Source organism: Bicyclus anynana, chromosome 7, assembly GCF_947172395.1.
Source record: "Bicyclus anynana chromosome 7, ilBicAnyn1.1, whole genome shotgun sequence".
NCBI lineage: Eukaryota > Metazoa > Arthropoda > Insecta > Lepidoptera > Nymphalidae > Bicyclus > Bicyclus anynana.
Window position 1 is genome coordinate 10033864 of NC_069089.1, and position 17786 is coordinate 10051649.

At 37.0% G+C, this 17786-nt stretch overlaps 1 protein-coding gene across 1 annotated transcript in view; it reads right to left on the reverse strand.

Annotated features, from left to right (window-relative positions):
• Positions 1-17735, reverse strand: part of LOC112055655 (polyamine-transporting ATPase 13A3) — a 27592-nt gene extending 9857 nt beyond the window's left edge. Inside the window, exons 1-17 of the mRNA XM_024095846.2 lie at positions 17539-17735; positions 15938-16162; positions 15182-15410; positions 14261-14465; positions 13340-13553; positions 10573-10703; positions 10304-10486; positions 9496-9684; positions 8065-8277; positions 7085-7219; positions 6522-6635; positions 5298-5571; positions 4326-4453; positions 3535-3658; positions 2353-2514; positions 1243-1397; positions 88-311 (exon numbers count right to left, since the gene is read on the reverse strand). Of these exons, the coding sequence (XP_023951614.1) occupies positions 88-311; positions 1243-1397; positions 2353-2514; positions 3535-3658; positions 4326-4453; positions 5298-5571; positions 6522-6635; positions 7085-7219; positions 8065-8277; positions 9496-9684; positions 10304-10486; positions 10573-10703; positions 13340-13553; positions 14261-14465; positions 15182-15410; positions 15938-16162; positions 17539-17572 (2939 nt within the window). The 5' untranslated portion in view covers positions 17573-17735. The remainder of the gene's footprint in view (positions 1-87; positions 312-1242; positions 1398-2352; positions 2515-3534; positions 3659-4325; positions 4454-5297; positions 5572-6521; positions 6636-7084; positions 7220-8064; positions 8278-9495; positions 9685-10303; positions 10487-10572; positions 10704-13339; positions 13554-14260; positions 14466-15181; positions 15411-15937; positions 16163-17538) is intronic.
• Positions 17736-17786: the final 51 nt, after the last annotated feature.

The following is a 17786-nucleotide window of genomic DNA, read 5'->3' on the forward strand; positions in this document are numbered from 1 at the left end:
CAGCGCGACTAGAGAGACGGGCGGCGTCTGCTTCGTCAGCACAGCGCGAGTATCGTGGTCAGTTCTATCAGTACTATAACAACTTACCATAGCTGACTCTGTAAGAGGTAGATGGAGACCAACTGCATGGTCAGGACCAGCAACACTTGCATGATGAGCGGCAGTATGCTGGCCAGCGCGACTAGAGAGACGGGCGGCGTCTGCTTCGTCAGCACCGGGCCGGGCGACGCGCGCCCTAGCGACAGCGCTAGTATCGTGGTTAGCACCAAGTCGATATATAGGAACTGATTGTTGCCGAGGATAGAGTAGAACTGAAAACAAATGGAAATGTTTAAAATACTGCACGAAGTGTTGATCTTGAATGTTTAGAAATAAATTATTGTTCCCAAGTTCAAAACTGTTATAGCTAACTTATGGCATCTGTGATCGTTCAATACGACTAATAGAACTTAAACTTCGCCCGCGCCGTACAGGCAAAGTGGATTGGATTAATCTTCAATCAAAACCTATTCATCGTATATTTAAAAAGACATGGCTAATATTATAAAATACTAACGGAAACCATGCGGTTTTAAAATATAATCTATAGCAACCGGGAATAATGTATATTATATAATCGTACGAATATTTAAAATCGGTTCATTAGTTTCGGAGTCTCTTCAATGCGAACAAACAATTATATCTTTCTTCTTTAAAATATTAGTATACAAATGAGATGATGACTAGGATTGAGAATATATTGATTTTTATGATACATTCGCATAAATAAGGTCAACGTTAACTAATTTATACGTAAAAAGCAAAGATTGTCTTGATATTTCCAAAATAAATAAGATTATAAAATTTCAAATCTATTAATATGATAATCTTTTACCGTAATTAAATGAAAATTCATACACTTTTAGCTTCCTTACAATAAATGTGACATTTTTCAATAAATGAATTACTATTAACATAAACGCACAAATAACAGAGGTATTAGTAATTTTGTTTGAACGCCCATACAAATCTAACGATAATTATGACCTACGACGTTATTAAATCGTATACCATTATGTATGGGGCGTTCTTCAGGGATCCGCGGCAGCGCCGCAAATCTGACCCTTTAAATCCTTGTAACTCCCAAAATAATGATCGCAGATATCCTGTTACTTTTACAAAATTGCCTAACTATTAGCATATTCCTAATTTATATACAATTTAAAAAACTGTCATCATCCCTAATATAATAATAATACTCACGTTATAAAGGATGAGAATAGAGAAGAACTGTATCAACGAATAGAGAGCCATGTACTTGAAGATGGCGAAGGAAGTGCTGAGCGCGCAGCGGCCCTCCAGCGCGAGCAGTTTGACGCACCGGATGTTCTGCTCTTGGGATGTGAACGGCGCGGCCACTGACAACAAATAATATAAATTATAGTCTGGCAAGTCCTAGTATTTCTTCTCTCGGGCCCGCAAGGGGGAGACACGACCGGGGCATTTTCCCCCTGCGTGTGGTCTGCGGTCCCCGGGTGGGGGTACTAAATTAGGTTCCTTTTATTTGCAGGTTTTCATTTATGTAGAGCTATGTTGTCCTCTAGGGACTTCATGTTGAAGCTGTATTTGGGTTTCAACATCTTCTTTTTCTTGGTTGGTCACCCAACAGGATATCTCTAGGTAGAGCCATCCTGTCGGGTGGGCGAGCATGCCACGGCGCTATATCCCTAATATGGGGATGTAGCGCCGTCTCTGTCGTTGCGTATGCTCGGATCGCCTATTCCTTGATTATCTCATCTAGCGGCAAATAATATAAATTATAGTCTGGCAAGTTCTTTGATAACTCTCCCATGATATGCGGGCGACAGGGAGAAAGACTGCGCGGGTGTGAACCCGTGCGGGCGGGGAAGTGACGGGCTTCATTCGTGGGTTTTTCATTCACACCCCCCGGCCCGCGCGGAACATCGGGAGTGTTACGAACGTAGTTGCCAAGCTACATATTGATCCGAATTAATGAATAATAGCTAGTTGACACTTTTATAAAATTATTTTAATTTGTAAAATTCAACTACATTGAGAATATATCATCATAGTTGTTAGTGACACGAATACATAAAAATTTTGATTTTCAAACATTTCTGACTGATTTTTATACTTCTTGAACACAACTCGACATTGTAGACGATATTTAGGTATTATTTGTTTAAATAACGTTCGTTGTTGACCACAATTAAAATTGAGATGTGGAAATTTCCTCTTAAGAGTGCTTCATTTTTCATGACCTAGTAACACATCTTATAATATTTAACATCTTAGGTCTGTAATGAGATGTATAATGTTTACTGCATTTTTAGTTGCCTCAATGTAGCTTACCAGACGCGTCAGCCTCGGAGAGCGAGATGCCCACGTGGGCGGCTTTCAAGGCGCCGCAATCGTTGGCGCCGTCGCCGCACATGCCCACGACGAGCCCCTCGCCTTGCAGCGCGGTCACCAGCTGCGTCTTCTGATCCGGACCGAACCGACCAAAGATCATTCCTGCACAAATATTATACTATTTTGATGGACTCTAATGAAGTAGTTGTTATTTTATAATGAAAACTAGCGACGACAGTTTTGTCCGCAAGAAAATCGGTGTGTAGACTGCTTGAATCTCAGACTAATTACATAAGGACCTGCCTCGCTAGACGTTACTTTTCTGTCAAAGTATATGATCAACGATCTTATGCGATTATAAAAACTGATTCTATAGAATCGATGTTTTATATTTGTAATCGTGTTCATCGGTTAAAGATCTCCTTAAGAATACTTGTGTAGTTGAATGGTGTTAAAAATTATCCACAATTTCTAGTTTAGTATAAGATATATGACTAATCTAAGCTCGTTTTCCTCGAAAAATTATAGACAAATTTGTTTGTGAATTTGGGTGCGATACTTAGTCTGGATTATACCACAATTTCAATGTGCAAGACATCCATAGAAATGTCATAAATGCGAAAATATGTTTGTCTGTTAAATTTACACGATGAAACCATGAACCAATTTAGATAAATTTGTTATAGAGACCTTGGAATAGAAAATAGGCTTCCAGAAAAGTCCATGGTTCCCGCTGGACTTTTAACAAAAACAGAATTTTACGCGAACGAAATCGCGGGCGTCAGCTAGTTATGTTATGATTAAAACCAAACTATATCTTAATTAAACTCAGACCAATTATTGTATAGGACCTGCCTCGCTAGATGTTACTTGTCTGTCAAAGTATATGATCAACGATCTAATGCGATTATAAAAACTGTATCTATACAATCGGTGTTAAATAGTTGTAATCGTGTTCATCGGTTAAAGAGCTCCGTAAAATACCTTTTTGTATAATAGAATTGTGTAAAAATCGGACAAAAACTTCGAGTTTAGTACAAGATATATACCAAATCTAAGCTCGTTTTCCTCAGAAAATGACAGACAATTTTGTTCGTGACTATGAGTGCGATACAGGTCCTTCTATAATTGGTCTGAGTAATTAAAGGATATGCCGCATATGATACTATGACTATATGTTACCTTTGTTGACAATAGTGGACATCAGTTCGGGATAGTGTGTCCGCAGCACCGCCCAAGTTTTGCCCTCCATGGCCAACACGTATGCGTCTATCGATAACTTAGGTGGACCACCTTCGCCGACTACCTACGAAACAGACACAGTACATCACTCATACTAATCTAGACTGATATTATAAAAGGGTTAGGTTAGATTTTTAGTTTGTTTGTTTTTTATTAATAGGCACAAACACTACTTTTAATAAAAATATAAATATATATAGTAGTATTTTTAATTCTGTGGATTTCTGGAAAATATATTTTTTTAACCGCCTTCATAAAAAGGAGGTTATCAATTTGTCGGAATGATTTTTTTTTATGTTTCAGTTGTCATAAACATTTTTGTGTGCGTCAAAAAAAGAGATTTCGTTGCTATGTGACTAAAAAGAGCAATATGTAGACAGGCAATTATCTCGTTATTTCACGCATGCTAAGCTGCTAAAGATTAAATAATTTTACGAAAACCAATATTAATACAAATTAAATTCAAGTGTCTGCGATTTCAAAATAACACACAATACTAAGCACAAACTATCTTTAAAATGTCTGTCAAAATCAAGACGTCTGTTTGGCTAATCTCTGAAACGGAACAGATTTTAATGGAATTTTCACTAGAAAATAGAGGAGCATAATATTGAGCAACATATATGGTAATTTTTATACCAGCAAAATTTATTTATCCTATGAGATTTGTGAAAAAATGAAATTCACGCGGACAGTAGTGCTCGAAGGTGAATTAAAGGTGTAATTCTCACCTCCATACACAGGGCCGGGCGCTGGTCGGGCAGCTGTTGTTGGCCGACTGTGATGAGCACCAGCCTCTGGTGCGGCTGCACCATGCAGCAGCCGCGCGCCACCGACATCGCTGTCATTATGTTGTCCCCTGGAAAAGTTACATTTTTGTTTATTGAATCGATTCAATTACGCCAACAATGCAAAAGACAATCTAAAATCACGTCAGTTTTCGTTTATCTTACTAGCTGACGCCGCGCGGTTTCACCCGCGTGGTTCCTGTTCCCGTAGGAATACGGGGATAATAATAGCCTATAGCCTTCCTCGATAAATGGTCTATCTAACACTGAAAGAATTTTTCAAATCGGACCAGTAGTTCCTGAGATTAGCGCGTTCAAACAAACAAACAACTCTTCAGCTTTATAATTTAAAAAAAAAAATTAATAAGTATAGATAGTTTTTGTATAACGCGAGAACGATAATCGGACGAATGGTAATAATTTTTCTAATCGATAACCCATATTAAAAAATCTTTTTTTAAGGTTTATAAGATTGCCTGCCTGTCTGTCTGTCTGTCTATCAAGACCCTTTATTTCAGGAATGCGTGAAAGTATACGTCAAAAAAAATATGAAAAAAACAGCATATTTCTAAGTGAAGTACAATTATTGCTAAGGTTATAGGTGGCCAAACTACTAAATGAATTAATAATTCTTTCTCCAATGAAAGCCTACATTTTCAGCAAAAAAAGTAGGCTTTATTATTATATTCGGGACATTTGAGTGTCCAAGTAACCGGTGGTCAGGGCTCCACAATGAGGATCCTTCTCACAATACGCGCCGTCTCAAGAATGACTGCCTTCTGTATATGTATTTAAGTTATCATTGTATTCCCATGAACTATTTATTCTAATTAGTTTTATGTAAAAAGAGGATTGTACTTAGACAAGTTAGTAACATCCCTATCATGCGACCAAAACAATTTCGTAGTATCTTACCAGTCACCATGATCTGGCGAATATTCGCGTCATGTAACTCCTTTATAACTTGCGTGGTTTCCGGTTTCAGGCTATTTTGCATGACTAGAAAGCCCAAAAACGTCATGTCACACTCTATGGACTCCCTCTTTAGTCTCTGCGCATCCACCCACTTCATCTTGCGGTCTAGCTTCTTGTGGGCGAGACCGATCACTCTGAACCCGTTGGATGTGTACTCGTTGAGGATCATGCTGAAGTTGTCTGGTAAGGATGCCTGGTCGCACATACCTGCAACCTTTTGTTATAAAAAAAATGCTTATTTTTTATTATTTTTGCAATTTCGATTTAATCACATTTTTGTTTTTATTCTGACAATCTGTGATAGCAGATGAAAAATATCACGTAAGTATGACGTGACGGGTAGCAGCGACAGTGATTGTACCATTATTTTGTGGTAGAGGAAACACCTCAAGGAGGTCCCAGGACTTGTGAACTTGGGTGTAGGTTTTAGGGAACCCTTTAGAATGCATTGACTCACCTCCCCTGCCCGACATATTCTCCATGCCCACACTAAACGATTTTTGATCAATAATTTCAACGCAAAACATTATTGCATAAAATCACTAAGCAGCGTGACGGTGTGCACGCTGCCTAACAAAGAACTAAACTCAATTAATCAAATACCCTCTTATTTATAGCATCACTGTTGCAACAACCAATCAGTCAATCAATCGATATTCATTTATTTCAAATAGGCTTAGTTTACAAGCTCTTTCGTCAGGTAATAATATTATACTTAAGATAATGGTGATAATAATTAGTCGAAAACAAAAATTAAAGTTACGAGGGTTTCAAACGCGCCTTGGTCCGAGAAGAGTCCACAACAAACTCAGTCAACTGAACTTCGTACAAATACCTCCTTTTTTATAATAATATATAAATAATGTACGTTATTACAACCCGTACTTGAGGAACTTGAAACATAAGACCATTTTTATGAACTCTTCATATTAGAATGTAGGTTAAAAATGTATGAATTTCGATATTAGACCTGAATCCTTCATACATAGACCAACCATGGAGTGAACTACACACTTTATTCCATGTCACCAAAGTTCCAAAAATCGATAACTATAATTGAGCATCTTAAACCTATTTACAGACCTGATAATGCAGTTCTTTGAAGTAAATTTGCAAAATGACTAAATTCTTGACATTAATTTGATACATTTGTTTAATTTATACCTTTTCAGGCGCCCCTTTAACGAAGTACACCATTTGTGGCTGTCCGAGTACCCTGGCGATCACGCCCATTGATTGTTGAGATGAAGAGAAATGGAATCTGCGCAGCAAACCGATCTAGAGAAATACAAATAATATAAATAATACAGGGTGATGGGGAGTATAAATTTCTACATAATAATAAATAGACAAAAAAATAATTTAAAATTAATTTTTTTATTATTAAATATGGGACCCATTATAGATGAAAGCTTCCTCCAAATAATATATCAATTTATTAATATACATGGACGTCCGCGACTTCATTTGCGTGAAACGCAGTTCTTTAGTAAATCCCTCGGAAACCAAGACATTGTTCTCTAGACAACAAGTAACCTATCAAGTACTAAAGTGGTAACCAGAGTATAACCTACCTCCAGTCTAAATTCATTAAATTTCAGTGAAGTCGGTTCAGCAGTTTCAACGTAAAAGAGTAACAAACATCCATACATCCGAACATCCATCCATACATACTATCGCGTTTATGGAATTTTATATATAGAAACGAATTGAGATAAACATCAAACCTCATAAGGCATTTCCATGGTGAAGGGGTCGTAGTTGTCCAGGTTCTGCAAATCCCCATTGGCGGTGACTGGTTTTACAATGGCCGGCGTCAGGTTATCGTACCTCGTGTTTTCGGGACCTGGCTCCTCGAGGACCTATAAAACATCATCATCATCATTTACCATCTACCTTTTTCAATATAGGATGAAATTTGGAATCCTCGTAACTTTAATTTTAAGTTTTCGACTATTATTACCACCATTGGATTAAATTAAGTTGTGACATAATCCTGGCATTTCCTTGTAAAGTAAGCCTAATTGAAATAAATGAATTTTGAATTTTGTAGTGTAGTTTTAGGGAAATATTTAACTATGTAATAACAACTATCGGAAGTTAATGATAACTACAAGTATCATGGGGATGTAACCTCAGACCAATTATTGTATAGGACCTGCCTCGCTAGCAGTGGAGTAGCGTGCCTTGTAGTAGCGGGGCCCTATATCAAAATTGGTTGAGGGGCCCAAATAAAGGGTTAAGATTTCTCACAAAAGAAACAAAAAATGCGTGCTTAAAATAAATATGACTGTGCCTTAACCTAACTTTTTTAAAACTATTGCTAACGTTTTCTAACTTTTGGGCGCACGCTTAACCCGGGAAAAGGATTTTATTGACACTTGTCATTTCTGAAGTGAAAACTCAGTTTTTTACGTTTTTTCCAGGAAGCACCAAATTAAGTTAGATTATGAATTAGGTACATTTTACTAATTTTTGCTTTCACACGTAAGGGGCCCCTGTAGTCCGGGGGCCCCTTATCATTGATACGGCGGTAGCTGCGCCCCTGCTCGCTAGATGTTACTTTTCTATCAAACGCTATGATCAGCAATCTAATGCAGTTATAAAAAAAGTCTCTACAGCACGCATGTTGTAATTGTGTTCGTCTGTCTCTAAACATGCATTGAAAAAAAACTTTAATATAGTTAATAAACAAGTAAATACTTACCCATTGTGTAAATTCAAACATCTTCAAGTCAAGCGGATCTCCTTTAAGCTCTCCTTGTATGCTGGTGAGGGAGTGGCAGGAGGCCAGCGCTTGGACCAGAGGACTGTTTGCGGGCAGGGCGGCGATGTCATCGATACAGCGGCCAAACTTCTCTTCAGCGTTGGAGGGGATAACAGCGTAGAGGTCTAGCCCGTCCTCGGTCAATGTCCCAGTCTACAATCAATACATCAATTTTGTCTGTCTGTGTTATTAAAAAAGTGTGTTTTCTCAAGTGCTCAAACTTTTTAAAATTTAATTCTTAAATAACATATTTATCGCTTAATTTTAGGTTTTGACGACTTTCGTGGCGCAGGGGTATGCGCAATGGATTTACAAGATGGTGGTTTTTATTAATTGGTAAAGGTCTGGCTAGTTACCACCTACCGGCAAAGACGTACCGCCAAGCGATTTAGCGTTCCAGTACGATGCCGTGTAGAAACCCAAAGGGGTGTGGTTTTTCATCCTACGCCTAACAAGTTAGCCCGTTTCCAACTTAGATTGCATCATCACTTGCAGTCAAGTGCTAACTTGAAAAGAATAAAAAAAATAACAATTTTCATAAACATAATTTGAGCAATGTACAACATTTCTACAAACATTTAATCGGTTTATTCTGTTCCCCCTGGTGGGGGGTCAACCAACACTGCGCTTTTTAGTGGAGGGTCGCAGCATTGAATGATTCATTAACTCATTCAATCATTCCACAGACTGACAACATCAAGCGAGTCACAGGGATTCGCTGGATGCAAGCGGTTCAGGATCGTGATGTTCGGAAGTCCCTACAAAAGGCTTACGTCCTGCAGTAGACATCCATCGGCTGATATGATGATGATGATAATTCTGCTCCAAGGACCAATTTACCAAAATACATCAAAATCAGTTGAGTGATAGCAGACAGACTAACTTTCAAAGGAGAATGGCGAGGTTGCATGTATTTTGGGACTAGCAGATAGAAGTAGCGTACATAATGGAAACCCATTAATAGTTGTTAATGGTGATTAAACTAAGAAAAAAGCAAATGGTAACCAATCTTGAAAAGCAGGGAGAAAAAAGATATACCTTAAAATTAGAAGGTACCCTATCTATGCATAGGAACAAATGTGAATTTTATACTGAAAAACACCGCCGCTGACATACAACTGCGTGATTGCTTTATAAATACGACAAGGCGTTTCGGTCTCTGGCAACAAGTAGAATAATTTTACTATGATAAGTATAAAAGTAATCTTGATTCCCGTTCTGTAAAATCTCAATATTTTTTATACAAGTATCTTATGAAATAATAGTTTTAATTAATACAAATGTATGAGTGTACGACACTTCTGAGTCTGACTCCCACTTTCGCCATCGTCCTTTATAATATTATTATAGCCTAAAAACAGATAAACTAACCTTGTCGAAGCACATGACCTGCAGCTTGCCACAGATAATGATACGAGGCGGCGAAACACAAAAGATTTTATTGCGTTTGAGACGTTGTTGACTGTACACGATGCCCGCTGTCATGGCGGCCGGCAACGCGGGCGGTACCACTATCGTTATTATATCCAATGTTCGAAGAACTATAGTGCCCAATTCACTCTGAAAATAGCATAAATAGTATGTTTAAAATACACATCACACTAATATATTATGTCACTCTATTACACTTCACACACATACTAATATATAAATGCGAAATTTGTGTGTAAGTGTGTATGTTTGTTTGTTACTTGTGCAGCAGCTACTGAAGCGATTTGGCTGAGATTTGGAATGGAAATAGATTTTACTCTGGATTAAAATACAGGCTACTTTTTATTCCGGAAAAATCCATGGTTCCCGCGGGATTTGTTCCACGCGGACAAAGTCGCGGGCGTCCGCTAGTACAATATAAAATGAAATCATAAAACAAACTAATGTTTGCCAAAATACCTAGTATGCGTTAGACTATTGTATTATGTATTCTATATTGGCTTTATTTATTTATTTAATTAGGAAAATCAACAGCTAATGCAACATATCCAAGCAGTAAGATATAGTCATTGCTCTGCCAATTTTAGTTTATCACAGCTTACACAAAAATACTGAATTATAAAGTAAACATGCATGTATATCTTTCAATCCAACTACAATACAGTAGAGTAATATCTAAAATAACTTCTATACAATCGCCTTAATTCAATTAGTAACGTGTTTTGAAAGTAAAATGGTAAGTACTTACTCCTCTGACAACATACAGCCATATCGAATAACCCATTCCAATAGCGGCGATGCAAAACATGAATATGACAAACTTGACGGCATCCTTGTAGAACTGGAAATCAAACTCCTTCGGGAACAAGATACTTTTGATCAATTCTCCCTTCGCTGTATAAAAACCGGTGCGCACTACCTTTGCTAGCACCTGAAAATAATGTCACTTATAATTAACTAGTTAAATTAACAAGTCCTTTTAAACTACTGTATATTAAACAGTAAATTAATAAATACCTGATTGTTTCCATAAAATCTTGTTTGGATAACGTGAGTGCCAGCAAACAGTGTATGCCTTTTGTGGGTCTCAGTGGAATATGGTTCCGGCGAAATGCAAGGAGGTCCTTTCATAACTGGCACGCTCTCACCTAAAAATATACATTTATCATCATCATCGTCATCATCATCATCATCATCATCATCATCATCATCATCATCACCATCATCATCATCACCATTCCGATTTATTCTCACCTATAATATACCTCCAGGTTTGCCATCTGCTTGTCCCGTCAACTATCCTAACTAATATTACAAATGTGAATGTTTCTTTTGTTTGTCATGCTTTTACGCTTATACCACTGTACCAATTGCAAAAATTCTTTCACCAATGAATGCTGAATAATTTTTATCAGCTGAAGCTGTATCATTAGCTGAAGCTGTATTATTATCAGCGAGTTACCAGGCGAACGGGAACTGCGTAGGTGACATCCAGGACGGGTCCGCTAGTATATCCTATCTTGAAAAAAACCCATCACACGGGAAACTTTGTTAGTAATTCCATTACTATTTTTATACACTTGGTAAAGACAGCGGGTATTGCCCGATAGCAAGCAATTTTATTAATATTCTGTTCGTGTGTGTCGCTTCGTGCGGCGCCTATTAATGATATTATTACTACAAAGCGTAGATGGTTGATACGAGTAAACAGAAATTTCCTTATAAAATACACCCTAAAAATAGGTTATGCAATAATTTCATAATCTATGAAATACTATACCCATTTCGTTCATATTAAAAAATGCACTCTTGTTTTATTAAACCCTATTATGCAATTGTTTCATAATCTGCTATACAAAACATTATACTTTGTTGCACATGCTTAACGCAAGCACAGCTTAATAAAGCTTCCTATAGAAATGATATTTTTTGTGATGAAAGAAAGCTGTTTTTTGTAAAAATAAAAATAAATATAGAAATCTTTATCTATAAATCTATTAAATAAAGAAACGTCAAATAATATCAAGAATACTAAAACATATTTATCTATTAATATTTCTAGGTATTATTTCAATTATTATTAAAGGTTTGTTACGTTTTGTCGGGCCTAAAATGTGTGACATAGTTCTCAACCACTTGATGCGAGTCAAATAAACTACTTACAGTGAATTAACTCCAGTTAACGACAAGCAATAATGTTGATTGAATTGTATCTACATACGCAGGGATTTCTTGGTATTGAGTTGATACTTTTACCATGCATTCTAACATTGTTTTGTTTTGAAAACAAAAATATATTGATATATTGATTGAACTTTATGACTATAAAGTTATCTATACTTATAATAAATCTGTAGAGAGGTCAATTCTGTACATGAAATATATTTCCAAAATAACTATCTGGGGGTGATTAGTGATCGATACTGATGCCAAAAATGCAATCAGTAAAATTTTTGTCTGTCTGTCTGTCTGTCTGTCTGTCTGTCTGTCTGTATGTTCTTTATAGAAACAAAAACTACTGGACGGATTTTAACGAAACTTGGTACAATTATTCTACATACTCCTGGGCAGGTTATAGTATACTTTTCATTACGCTACGATCAATAGGAGCAGAGCAGTGAAGAGAAATGTAGAGAAAACGGGAGAAGTTACTCAATTTTTTAAGTTTCCGTCGCGTGTACAGCCTTAATGGTTAAAGCTACATAGAAATCATGTATGACGGAAATGTTCTCCTTAAAATTATGTATAAAAACACAACAGCACATATATGTCTATCTTTTATGGTTGACTCACAATAGCACGTGTAACTCCCGATAGCTTAGCAGTTCGGAGCTTTCTAATTAAATTTGTCTACTCTTATGTTTATAACACTCATCACTCATCCCAAACTAAAAAAGTTAACATTATTACCTATTCAATAAAAAAAGAATCATAAAAATCGGTAAAGAAACACCAAAGTTATACAAGAAATACGCTAAGCCATCGCGCGTGCATACTAATTCATGCTATATGGATTATTTTTGTGTAACGGTTGCCGCGCTCGACGCGACTCGCGGGGGGGGGAATAAATAAAGAAGTGCAGCCTTAATGAGTAGGGTAGGGGTAGGGTAGGGGTAGGGTAGGGTAGGGTAGGGGTAGTGTAGGGTAGGGGTAGGGTAGGGGTAGGGCAGGGGTAGGGTAGGGTAGGGGTAGGGTAGTGGTAGGGTAGGGTAGGGGTAGGGTAGTGGTAGGGTAGGGGTACTTGAAAGTTTACAACGACTTTCACGCGGACGAAGTCGCGGGCGTCCGCTAGTATATAATACTTTTGTTTTTTATTCATAGACTATAAGTTCTTGATTGCGATCTCACATGATGTTAAATGACGACGACATCGCACTCTAAGACAGTGTTTTTTTAGGGGCATATTCTGACACTCCGACGTCGGCTTAAAGGGACGTTTTCGATGGGTGTTTCGACCAGAGTGTATCCTTGACATGCTGGGGACCTCGTAAAAACGACCTTAGATTAGGTATATATCTTATAATAAACTAGTAGTTGTTGACTGTTTTTTACACCAGTCAACTACACAAAAAGGTATTTTTACGGAGCTCTTTAAACGACGAACACGAGTAGAACTATGAAACATCGATTCTATAGACAGTTCTTATAATCGTATTAGATCGTTGATCATATACTTTGACAGAAAAGTCTAACGAGGCAGGTCCTTTTATAATTAGTCTGAGGCTTGTGTTACCTGGAAAAGCATTGTCAGTCGTTGGAATTGAAAAAACAATTGCCTACATACCAGTGAGCATGGACTCGTTGACGATGCACGTGCCGGTCAGCAGCATGGCGTCGCACGGCATGACGCAGCCGTCGGGCGGCAGCACCAGCACGTCGCCCGGCACCAGCCTGCTCGCGTTCACCACGTACTCCTCGCGTCCAGTGCGCGTCGGCCGCAGCACCGTCGCCGTGAACGCACTGGTCGAGCCCGCCATGTTGTGCAGGTTTATGCTCATCTGTGCAAGACATACTGTTTGAGTCGATGTTTATTGCCTCAATGGCTCAACGGTAAGAGCGGTCGGACTCATCACCGAGGGGTGGTGGTTCGATCCCCGCCCAGTTGGTCTATTGTCGTACGTGCTCCTGACACAGTCTTTCCCAACGAATGGGATATTGGTCATATCTAAAAAATATGGCAAACATTCTTTTTTTTATTTTAAAAAAAATGCCACATGCCACACATTACTATCGCCACACCACAATCGAAAAAGTCTTTTCTAAGCTTTATCCACATAAACCTTAGAAGAGGCGTTTTATGACGTGTGGCGACCACCGGCGTCATAAGCCGTGTGCGCGGACTCTATGCAAATGTATGAAAACTGTCGAAAAGAGGTTGGTGGCGATGTCATTTAACTATAACATGGCTTAAATTAATAAAATTAATTAAATTTCATTAAGTCGTGTTACATAATTGTCCACAAAACTAACTTCTTCATATAACTTAGTCTCGCCAGGTACCAGGTTATCGTTAAGATTTCGGTCACCTTGTATAAATAAATTTACATAAGAAACAGAATTATGTTTATTTGCATAATAGATAATATAGATTTTAAACTAAAATTACAAGTGCATATCAAGATAACATGCACAAGATAATCAATCAAAAAGTTTTCCTCAAACATCATTTGTTGGTAAACCCAACATAGTTAAAAGATAAATTTACCTGCTTGGTTTGGTATAGAGCCATCAAACAAGAGCCCGTTGAAAGGAGGAAAACGCAAGTTGCATACTGATAGTATTCGTCCAATGACCAGAGGACAATGGAAAATACTTGAAATAGATAAAACGGGTTGAATACTTCATCTACAAATATTGACCAGTAACTTTTCACTTCAACTTCCACTGAATTAGCTCCATATAATTTTATCCTAAAACATAAAAATATTACATATATTGATAAATCAAACTTCACACTAATATTATAAAGGCGAAAGCTTTTTTAGCGATTTGGCTAAAATTTGGAATGGAAATAGATTTTACTCTGGATTATCACATACTTTTTATCCCAGAAAAATCTATGGTTTCATCGGGATTTGAGAAGAAATGAATTCCACGAAAACGAATTTTTTTTATAAACAAATGGGAATCAAATTCATGTTTCTTTACTTTTTGCTATATATTATGTTTTGTTCTGTCTTCTGTGTTGAAGCATGACATAATTTCCACGTGGATTGATTAGTAGACTGAGTTAAAGATAACTTTTGTTTCATTGAGAGCATCCATACTTAGTATTATAAAAGTGAAAGTGTGTGTGTGTGTTTGTTTGTCCATCTTTCATGGCAAAACGGAGCAACAAATTGACGTGATTTTTCAAGTGGAGATATGGTTGAAAGGATTGAAACTGACATAGGCTACTTTTTGTTTCTTTCTAACCCCCTACTTCCATAAAATGGGGGGTGGAAGTTTGAGTGGATCATTTGTAGGGTAGGGGTAGGGTAGGTAGGGAAGAAGCACACATAAGTCAAAGCGAAGCTTGACCGGTTCTGCTAGTACATAATAAAGTTATCAAGAAAAACCAAGAAGTCAATGGGACTTTGCAATTGCTTGAATAAATATTAAATAATAATAATTAGGGTCCACTTACAGTTCATTTTGTTGCCTTTTATTTATACCGGACATATTCTCCATCAGCAGGCTAATAGTAATCTTTTCGTTCAGTGCCAGTACATTGATGAATGCTCCCTGGTCGTTCAGCCAGATGTAACGGCTGTGTTGGTATATGAAGTAGCGAAGTTTGTTATCTGTGTGACTGGAGATGCTGAGATCAATTTGTTGGACGCTTGCGATGTTCAAGGAGCCCTCTCCGTTCATTACTAAAAATACAGACATTTATTATTTGCCATTAAGTACTCTCAAGCAATTTGCTTATAGCTGCAGCTAATTGCACAATAGAAATGAAATATATATAAAAAAATCGCATTTATTATTATAATACAAAGATTTGTATTTGATACATATTTGTACAGCTTGTTATTACATAATTATAAAACAGCATTGTTTAGCACACAAATCCATAGCTAAGTTTTACTTGGAAATACATAAATTACCAGCGGAAAGCATAAACACAGATTCATGGGTAAACAAGTATAATGTTTACAATTTTGCTAGACATTAAATTATATTTAAAAAGTAAATAGTACTGTAGATGTGTCTTGCTCTTGATAGAATTTGGAATGGCCCTGTGCTTACTTAACTTGGCATTGGCTCTTCTTTTTCTTCTTTGGCATTGGCTATTTAGTTCTCCAATAAGAAATATTTAGTCTAACTATACACACTTATAGTACAATCGGTGGAAGAAAATCTGTCATTGAAGTCAAATAAGATAATAACCAAAGCTTACCACACACATCCTCAGCCATTTTCAAACTGCATTTTAGGTATTTCAATCTATTTAACTTAGGATAGTAGGCCAAAGCAAAATATGGTATTCCACATAGTAAGATGCAAACGGAATGGAATATTATTGCACGAATCCTTGAATATTTGTATCCATATATTTTGATGACATAGTCATCTGCGTTCTCCAATATTTGCCATTGGGTTTCTCCAATAACTTCATAATCATCTATAAAAAAAGACAATATCTCATCACAACAGATCAAGAAAGGCTCAAGAAAATCTCACAGTATGCCACAGATTACCAGGTGCATGGTAGCATATCAGTGGTGTAACTAAAGGGTAGGAGGGCCTGCAAACTGCCACAGGCTTATGGATAAAAAGCGATCCATGGCCCAAGAAGTTACAAGCTTTGAAAAAATCCATCATTAAAAAAAATTACAATGAGACAATTTTTATGGAGGCCCATCTAAAGTTCAAAGCTACCCAAGTTCGAAATAGGCCTCAATGTAGTCAAGAATTTTAATTGGTTAAAACATCGAGCCAATCACATGTCATGTTAACCCTCAAATCTTACAGTTGATGTAGAGACATCAAATGTTACCAACAGTAGATTCAAATGTATTATCTATGCTACGAGAGCTATGCTATGAGAGCTGAGATAGCCCAGTGGATATGACCTCTGCCTCTGATTCAGGAGGGTGTGGGTTCGAATCCGGTCCTGGGCATGCACCTCCAACTTTTCAGTTGAGTGCATTTTAAGAAATTAAATATCACGTGTCTCAATCGGTGAAGGAAAACATCGTGAGGAAACCTGCATACCAGAGAATTATCTTAATTCTCTACGTGTGTGAAGTCTGCCAATCCGCATTGGGTTAGCGTGGTGGACTATTGGCCTAACCCCTCTCATTCTGAGAGGAGACTCGAGCTCAGCAGTGAGCCGAATATGGGTTGATGACGATCTATGCTACTATACAAGTAATTCTATAGCTATTTCAAAACACATTTCCATGGATTCCGATTGGACATGGCGTGTAACTGCTATAACTCATGCTCTATATCTGGAAATATAGTTGTTTGATGACAAAGTTTATAATTTTCAATGTGCATTGAAAATGTAGATTACATTTAATTTTACAATTGCTTGGATAGTGTAGCAGGTAGTCAGCTGAATTATGAAACTTATTGCACAACTGACCTTATTAATAATGAAATTCAATTCATGTACAACTCCAAAAGTTTTAGCAATCTTAACGTTGCATTAAAATATAAAGCTAAGAATGTGTGACATATAACTATCAGCTTTTTTATTGTTGTCATTGTAGCCAATGCTATAGAAGATTAGTTATTATGAAATATTATAGTAGACGACAAAATGTCAAGTAGAAGTACGTGTGTATTTTATGTTATTTAGTAATCCTATACTCAAAGAAATATATTGTATAATTTGGTCATGTAAATTGTTCATTTGAAGTCGTTTTTTTTAACAAATGTACAAGTTAAAATTAATAACCGTTATGAGTCTACAAGCGTGCATTTATAAAATGAGTCACTTGTTAAATAGTTATTAATTTCGAAGATCTAATTCTACAGATCTAAACTCACCATTGGCGATTGAGGCATTATTCATGTTCAACATCCCCGTGAAAGTATTTGAACCAAAAAAAACTTAGGACATAATAATTAAAATGTTATAAATTATTTCACTATTGCCTTCTGCTACCGCATATTCTGTTTCACTGATATTTTAGCCAAATCCAACAATTTAATACGATCGCGCTCGCACATCACACCTTTTTGTAAATGACAAATGTGAATGAAAGCCAAAGATAGCAGACTAATCACTAAAGTCA